The 8812-nt window shown below is 35.6% G+C and overlaps 2 protein-coding genes and 1 non-coding gene across 3 annotated transcripts in view; all 3 read right to left on the reverse strand.

The window, feature by feature from the left end:
* Positions 1-1911, reverse strand: part of LOC101488728 (uncharacterized) — a 2560-nt gene extending 649 nt beyond the window's left edge. Inside the window, exons 1-4 of the mRNA XM_004494782.4 lie at positions 1692-1911; positions 1491-1566; positions 1233-1396; positions 1055-1145 (exon numbers count right to left, since the gene is read on the reverse strand). Of these exons, the coding sequence (XP_004494839.1) occupies positions 1055-1145; positions 1233-1346 (205 nt within the window). The 5' untranslated portion in view covers positions 1347-1396; positions 1491-1566; positions 1692-1911. The remainder of the gene's footprint in view (positions 1-1054; positions 1146-1232; positions 1397-1490; positions 1567-1691) is intronic.
* A 995-nt stretch (positions 1912-2906) lies between these two features.
* On the reverse strand, positions 2907-8558 carry LOC101489062 (bifunctional fucokinase/GDP-fucose pyrophosphorylase). Its single transcript, XM_004494783.4, has 6 exons — positions 7836-8558; positions 6876-7243; positions 6038-6164; positions 4925-5938; positions 3600-4336; positions 2907-3384 (listed from the first exon to the last, which is right to left on the reverse strand). The coding sequence occupies exons 1-6, from the start codon at positions 8341-8343 to the stop codon at positions 2992-2994; spliced, it is 3147 nt and encodes a 1048-aa protein (XP_004494840.1). The 5' UTR covers positions 8344-8558; the 3' UTR covers positions 2907-2991.
* Positions 8521-8594, reverse strand: TRNAV-AAC (transfer RNA valine (anticodon AAC)). Its single transcript has one exon. It is a non-coding gene; the product is annotated as a tRNA-Val (tRNA).
* Positions 8595-8812: the final 218 nt, after the last annotated feature.

Here is an 8812-nt window from a genome sequence, read left to right on the forward strand (position 1 = left end):
AAAGAGTGAATAGTGAATATCTCTTAACAAAAACAGTTTTACAAAGAATAGAAGGATAGTTACCAGTCATCCGGTCTCTAATTCATGATTATTTCACAACCAAGCAATCAATTCAATTATACATTCCAATGAGGCCAAAGAACATTTATCCCCAAAAAAATGTCCACAATCTTTGAACCAACTAACAACCCCAGCCACCCAAAAAAAGTATCATGTAAGAGAAAAGCATAATGGAATCTCGTGATGAACAGCAAGAAAAACTTGGGTGTGGATAATCAAAACTAAGCTGCAAATTCACACAGACCAAACCAGACCATAGCTTCAACTGAACCACACCATGGTTTCTAATTCCCTGCTTCTTAAAGCTCAAAATTAGGTTACGATACCGAAGTTTGCAAAGAAATCCTAGCACTGAGACACATCATCCTTAAAACATAACCACTAAAATCCGACATGTATTGGCAGCTGGAAAATATGCTACATCAGGTAACATATATATGCTAAAGTGTAAACGACTTAGATTTGGGTTCACATTTGGACTCTTAAACCTTCAAATAATACAGGGTGACCACACATCTTCAAGTGCATGGCAAAAGAAATAAACAAGCTTCCACTAAGGCTCTGTTCGAATTGACTTATTAGAATTATAAGTTATCTAGTGGTATAAATATTTGTGATATTGTTTGATAGAGCTTATGAAAATAACTTATTGTGAGATGTCCATAAACTGTTTTTGACTTATTTCCACAAGATTTCCAGAATTAATATTTATGATAACAACAAATAGCTTATATGAAAACAATATGATAAGTGCTCATTCTGTTTATCCCTTTGGTTTAGATCACATTCAATTAAATTCAACACAGAAGAAGGTACTTGGTCAAATAACATAAGAGAATAGGGTAAATTCAGACAAATCTATCTTCAGAGATCAATCACTAAATAAGTAAAAACAGATAACAATGAACAGTAAACTAGTACAATCAGTTAAGAGAAATCATCATATTATAATTTGACAGATAAGAAAATAAAAGAAGAAGAATAAGAGAAGTACCTTCGGCAGTGGGTGCATTCTTCATGTCATCATGGGAGATAATAGGGTCAATTCCTTTTTTCACCAGTAATTGCTTACTCTTAATCTTAACCTGTAAAATAAAAAGATATGATTAGGGTGGTTGGTATTATTATAAATAGAAATTAGGAAAGAAAAAAGAGAATGTAGCGTAGAGTACCCCTGGCTGGATGGGAGAAACATAAGGGCAATTATGACAAAAGAATCTTGAGGGGATATCATGACGCGGGAGTTCAATCTGTAACATGGTCCCACACATTGGGCAAAACTCCATCTTCTCTACTAACAAATACACCACCGATTTTAATTCAATTCCACTGCAACCTGTTCATAATATCCTAAGGTTAATAAACATAAATAATTTGGAACATTTGAAAGCTATGAATAAATAGAAACATAAGGTAATAACGAAGCATACAGTTGGGAAGATTTAATCATCTTCAAGGATGAGAAGGGCTTATGAGGAAGCGGTCTCTCCAATCGACATTTTCACACTACATATCGAACAATTACAAAAGTAGGAAAATAAAGATCTATAATGAAGGATACTCATAAAAAAAATCAGAATATAATAATCAAATGAAACGAAACTATGATCAAAATAAAGCGGTCACGTTACCAGGAAGGGAATGAGATCGGAGACGTCGGAAAACTGAAGGGTGCTCCGGTATGACGCAAGTGAAATGCAAAATTAGGGTTTGAGGGTTTAAAAAGTAGTAGTACTATTATGGCAGTTAATTGACATTCTATTATTTAGGCCCATTTGGTTTCTATTTTTTTTATATCAAATTATACAATAGAATTAATGTTCTACAACATTTTCTCTTTGTATAGTTTTATCACCCCTTTATCTCTTTTTCATTTCTACTCTTAATCAATCTAATCATATATGCAGGTTATAAAGAGTCGTTATCCTTAGCTATGGTCTATGATGGCATTTATGTCCATGTAATTAAAGTAAAATTATTTTCTTTTCTCTTTAATCGATGAAACTTTGTGTACTTACGTGGTTGATAGTGTGATCTTAAATGAACTTTTTTTTAAAATTTGATTTTGTTATTTACATTTGGAAGTGAAATAATATATTTACTCTATGACAATATATGTAAAACTTGGTGTGAGTTTTTGATCTAATACAAAGATTATGAGGGCAGCGTTAGAATTTGTTTGGTTAATCAAATGACACAGAAAATAGGCTGTACATTTATTAGTGTATCATTGAGTCACTCAAGTGAAATTAAAAATAACAGTTTTACTTTTACCGTAAATGAAAATTTTACTGTTGACGAATGTTACCATGAATTTTGTTTTTAAATCTTAATTGTGGTTATTTGGAAATATTCATGCACTACATTTTTATCTTTTGAATTTTGTTTGACAATATTTTTATGTTTTTATTTTAATACTTCAAAATTTCCTTTTTTTTATGTCAGAATTATATTTGTTTTTTCCTTGAAAAAAGAATACATTTATGTGTCAAATGGATCCGAAAGAAGTGGTTTGGGCTTTTTTTCTGTCACTACATCAGTTTGTTTAGCGGGACATAACATTTTTCATCATTTCAATTTAATTATCGTATCCTAATCATGGTATAAGTTTAATTTAATTACTAATCCATATGTTTTTATTTACAATAATTTTTGCTGAACATTTATTTTACAGATATACTATCTCTCTCTAAAAGTATAGAATGTAGTGCCTAAACTTCTGAAATACCAATTTGTATCTCAATTTCATATTGTAAGTGATTATTATAGTATTTTTTTAAGAAGCAAGTGATTATTTTAGTTTATTTATTGTATTCACCCTCTCAGGATAGCAAGATAGGGTAAAATATACAAATAAAGAATAGTAAAAGAATTCTGTGAGCAGTACAGCAATTTTTACAACAAGTTGGAATTCTAACTTTTTATCAAATACTATAGAGATATTTGCCAATCATAGATTTTCACTTCAAAATGTTTCTCCTCTTCTAGTTTCTGTCTGAGTTCCTTAGCACGCTGTGTGTCTTTGGCAATTAAGAGAGCGAAGCCGCCGCCACCAGCTCCAACCAGCTTGTAACCGCAGCAGTAAGGCCTAGCAAAAGAAAATAATCTGTCAACAAAATCATTACTGCAGTAAGGGTCAAGTTCCTGATGCAATCTCCAAGCTTCCAACATTATCTCGCCGAGTTCATCAATGTCACAGTTCATCAAAGCTTCTCTCCCAATCTTCGCCAGCTCCACAAGGCGCTTGATACTGGATACAAGAAGGTTATCCCGCCGAAGATATCTAATTACCACCTTCTGTAGGACCTTCTTTGCAAGTCGAACCTACAAAACCATTCAATATACAAAATATATCACTGGTAATTATAAATATGTTACTAGGCCAATATTTAACTGCTGCTTTGATTCCTGTCTTTGTTTTTTTTTAATCCAGAACATAAGAAACTAAATATCTTCAAAGATCTCTTCAATGTATATTTCTAAATGCAGCAGGAACACAAAAATACATTTTACTAATATATAAATAAACAAATACTTACTTGACCAGTAAAAACCACTAGAAGTCGTTGTTGTAACTCAGAAATTAGCTGAGGTGAAGCCAACAAGGGGACGACTTGAAGCCGCAATGGAATTCCAGGAAAGCTTGACGTACATTTAATCCCTGGATATAAACCACCAATTTGGTCTTGCCATCCACCTCCTGTACCCATGAGTTGTTCTAACACCAAAACAAGTCTAGCAACATTTTCAATGCTGTCATCCCCATCAACTATCTGGAGAAGCCCTTTCACTACTGCAGCGGCTAAAATACTAGAAGTACCCAATCCGCTACCACGCGGAACATTGGCCCATGTTTTGATATGCATTCCCATATCAACAAGGATGTTATCATGAATAATGCCAGTAACAAGTAATGCACATTTCACCAACCTAAATGGATCATCTACATCAAATGGTGCACATATACATGTATAATCCTCAATATATAACTGGTCGTGTGTGTCGTCACTAATTAATACTCCAGTTGTTTTAGTCGTCTCAATGATGGTGCCAAGAGGAAGAGAACCTTCTAAGCTTATTGCCATATTCAGAACACATCCAGCACACTCGATGCTCCATGGAGGGGTATCACTCCAACCACCAACAAAATCTACTCGCACTGGTAATTCTACTTTTACCTTTTTAGGATGAAAAGGCTGACGAATGCAGCCATTATGATGGTTGTTAATCTGGTTTTCGTCACAGGAGAGGCTACCAGGAGACTCTGACAAATGTTCTGCAGGATGAGGGTAAGTTCAGCTTCAGAAGATCCTTTTTGCTATTTTTTTACATGAATTAAAATGCAGTTTTTGTCTATTTATCCATATACATAAATAGAAAATATGATATTTACAATTAATGCAATTTAGGGCCATTTTGATTTGACACCAAAAGAGTGGTAGTATATGAGTTCCACTGTAGTTTTTATTTTACTATAGCAAACACTTGTTTTAAGAGACGACAGAAGCATCTTAAAAGAGTAAGTGTATACTATCCAATTGGTTTATATTTTTTAAACAAAAATTGGATAGAAAACTTTGCATGAATTACATAGTCATATCATGAAAGTCTAACTAGCAATCACCCAACATGCCTAGAGGTTATGGACGTGTAAACTGAAATGAAAACAAATAAGATAATCAAGTTACCAATCCTAGAAAACAATGGTGGCAATTGAAGCTTGAAAAAACAAAGGTTGTTTGTAAGAAGAACCAGGTATCTGTAGACTTGCTCAAAGTATGGAAATAAAAACAAGGGATTTTAACCAGGTGAGCTGCATTAAGGATAAAGAGGGAAAAAGTGTTGATCAAATCAAAGCATGCACCTTTAAATCCATATCTTACTGCTGAAGCAGTTTCATCAGCCACAGCATCCCAAACTTTGTGCTCCATCTCACATGCTGTGCTTTCATCATTGCAAGCTCGAAGAAGATCCACTTGCACCTGGTATGCCCGGCTCTTAGGAAGTACGTTAGTGTTTTGCTCCTGATCTTTTGGACACATAGCTAGGAGATCCTTGCATATTTCAACTCCAGAACCCTCTTTATGAAGAATTTCTGCACATAGTTGAGACAAATTGCGCCCCAGCATGCCATAGCTGACACAAGCTTTCGCAATTCCCGCTGCTAGATCAGCTTGATGATTACTAGAACCTATGCACATTGTTGAGAAATCAATTGATCTATGCAATTCTTCAAGACTGATGCGCTGCGAAGATCTCCACAAAGAAAGCACGTCTTCAGTTTTTTGTTTAACTAAGCCCATCAACCACATTGCAACCTTAAGCATTTGAGCATAAGGAAGTATGGGGAATATTTTTGAATTCCATAAACACTTTCCATCAGTGCCTGAGGAACCCCACAAGTCACTTTCTTGAATACCTAAATCAAGTAAAACTTTCTTCCAGGGTTTCCCGCAAAATGTACCGTCTTCAGAAAGTGAACTTTTGGGGTTATCATGAAGGCCACAATATACTAGGACTCGCTCGCTCCTTCCAACCAAGGGAACCTCCCAAAGACAATGGCGATCTGGAAGCATAAACTTCATTGAATTTTCATCGCATATATAATCATCTAGAGAAATGTTGACTCCAACCACTATACACAATGAGCCAACATGTATTCCACTGGAAATAGAAGAATCATATATGAGAGAATCTTCTCCTATTGAGACGCCAGGTGCAATTTTACTGGAAAGAATAATAGCAGATGCTGTAATGTCAGATGCGGTGGTTGCAGGAATAGAACACAGGTGTCTTCTACCAACCAGTTCTGAACCAACGCCACTGAGGTGATCTAAAACTTCATTTGAGGTCCCAAAATGCAAGAACAACAAATCATCTGTGAAGGAAAAAAATATGAAATAATCAATTTTGTTACAGATAGATATGAAGACTGGCATAGATACAAGAATAAAAGATTGCAATTAGCTTGACATACAAGCACAGTAGCTAAACATTCTCTGCTTTCCCAATCTGTTGACTAGTTCATCGCCCAAAGGGCGCTTTCTCAACCACTCATGCTTGGCCGGTACCCAGGCAGCAACCAAATCTTCATATAAACTCATCTGGACAACACAAAGCATTTATTATTAGATAAAATAACTTCATTTTTCCAAAAGTCAAAAGAGCATAAAATGCTTCAGTAGAGAAAAAGGTGCAGACTTCATAAATCATAAATGTATACATAAGACTGAATATTCTAACGATTGTAATATACAGATGATTTGAATAAATTAACAACATGAATAATAATCATGTTTTTTATTACATGCAAGGTGCTGAATCCATGTAGCTGCAGTAGGACTTGACTAAGTCAATATTATCAAGAAACAGTCAATATTGCGAGTTAAACGGATGAATAGAGGTCTCTTGGTAACGGTGCATTTGTAAATTTTACAACAATATTTTACTAAAAACTGGGAGCACTCAGAGTGGGCTTGACTAAGATATGATTGGCACTCAACATATAGAAAAAGTGCTTGGCTAATTCATAACAATAAAAAGTTTATGATTTGTTTGGTAGAATTGAACTTGTGTAACGGAAGTGAAGCTGCCCATGTAAGAGTGTTTTAGTATCTGTTAATGCATCATGCCACACAAGATAGAGTAGATGCGAGCGCACACATATACACTGATGAATAGCTCTATTTTAAACTGACAAATGATTCAACAATCATCAACCTCCCAAATTTGTGAAACACAAATTAACTTCATAACTATGTCTTCAAACTCAAACAAACTTAGTATCTATAAGTATAAAACCAAACGCATAATACCTCATTTCTATTCCTTAGGAGGTCTGAAATCATTTCTTGAGAGGAACATGCAAGTGTAACAAGGTCCAACCAAGCCTTACCTCTAACAGCTATTATACCAGTATCAAGTAGCGTCCTACCATCAACTAGAACTGCCTTGCTTTGAACCAACTCATCTATACTAGGTTTCTGTAGTAGATTATCCACTAAACTGAGTGCATAATTTTGAGTGGAATGTACGTGAGTTTCCGCTGCAACGATTACTCCATGGTTAGAAGCAACATCAAGGGTGATTGGAACAGTGATGATGCAGGAAGTGTCCTCAGGAAGAGTCATAACAGATGCATCAAAACATGGAAGAACATCACCAGTCATAGTCAGCATTCCACCTGTCACAGATGAATGAATCAAAAAATGGGTAATGTCAGTGAATGAATTAGTCATTTCACCAAATGTGTGTTTGGGTTCTGCGGTGACAAAAAAATATTTTTATTGAAACGCGAGCCGTGCACATGTTTGGATTGACACCGAGATTGATGAATTCACGGTGGCACTGTGATTTTGTAGAAGTTCCAAAATATAGTTTTTGCTAAAATCGTGGTAACCCGTCGTGATTCTGCCAAACTTGCCATCAATCCAAATATGTTGGATACATGCATGTAAAAGAATATTTTGAATACGTAAAAATGAGTCGATCAATGAATTTAACGCTTAAAATCAATTGTAGGGACAAAAGTTCAAAATTCTAGCTTCAAGTTAGAATTAATTCCGGAAGCAAAATCAATTATAGCGCTAACATCCAAACAATTCAAAGTCAATTTTACAGCTCTGTAATCAAATTTGTCTCTTCTAAAAGTGAAATCAAACAAACATACACTAAATTTTGTAATTTGTTTTATCCTATATACACACACACACAAAAGGTTACAAATGGAATAATAAATGCATATATATGAGGCAGAAGAAAAGGTAAGTAAGTACCTTGATCTTGAAAAGCTTGTCTAGCGCAAGAAGCAATAGCAAGAATGTGATCAAAAAGAAGAGGAACAGGACCATCTGGTTCATCAGAAGCCAAGAAAGGAAGAGGTAGAAACACTTTTCCCATAGGGTTAGCCCAAGGAACCCTCTTCGAATCACCACCAGCATGGAGCAATAGCACATGCTTTTTGGCAAGCACACTTGTACTGTTGCTGCCATAATGGAGAGAGAGGGTGTGGAGGGCATTGAGAGTGGCAGCACCAGAACCGATACGGTGGCCGAGAGGGTCAGGTACGGCGAGAGTGAGAGTGGATGGAGCGATCCTGCCCATGCGTTTGGCCCGGTTGAGCTGTGAATTGTAGAGATGGGCTTGTTCTGGGCTTGCGGCGGTGAGAATAATTGCATCCCAAGTTGGAACCCTAGATGGATGCCGGACAGATAACCTCAGATGGTACCATGAATTTCGCATTACGGATGCTAAATCCTCTTTCCTCCTCCTTCTTCTCTCCATCTCAGACAGTTACAGTGGAAAGTGTGAAGAAAAATGACACTTACAGTCACAGTGGAAACTGTGAAGAAAAACGAATAAAACATTGCGCTCGCGTTTGTGGATCACCGACAAAATAACTACCATACATAACCGCAGGTGTAAAATCAGTAAGAACCAACTGTCAAAAAAATGAGGAAATGGCTTCGCCCGGACTCGAACCGGAGACCTTCAGTGTGTTAGACTGACGTGATAACCAACTACACCACGAAACCTTGTTGATATTTAACTTCAAAACGTTACTAACTTATAAGTACTTTCTAACTGCTCTATTTTATGAATATGACTGTTTTTAAAGTTAGGATCATTTTAACGACCGGGATTAAAATAGTTGACTGATTTTTTATATATATAAAGTGGAATGATATTTTGTATTCGTTTATAGATAAAATGGTAAATAAATTTGCTTATACAATCGATTTGAATTTGAAAT

The sequence above is a fragment of the Cicer arietinum genome, chromosome 3 (assembly GCF_000331145.2).
Source record: "Cicer arietinum cultivar CDC Frontier isolate Library 1 chromosome 3, Cicar.CDCFrontier_v2.0, whole genome shotgun sequence".
Classification (NCBI taxonomy): Eukaryota; Viridiplantae; Streptophyta; class Magnoliopsida; order Fabales; family Fabaceae; genus Cicer; species Cicer arietinum.

Coding starts and splice junctions, on each gene's coding strand:
- LOC101489062 (XM_004494783.4), bottom strand. CDS start 8,343: ATGGAGAGAAGAAGGAGGAGGAAAGAGGATTTAGCATCCGTAATGCGA. Junction 5,939..6,037: donor AATGTTTAGCTACTGTGCTT/GTATGTCAAGCT, acceptor TTTCCTTCACAG/ATGATTTGTTGTTCTTGCAT. Junction 3,385..3,599: donor TAGTGGTTTTTACTGGTCAA/GTAAGTATTTGT, acceptor ATGGTTTTGTAG/GTTCGACTTGCAAAGAAGGT.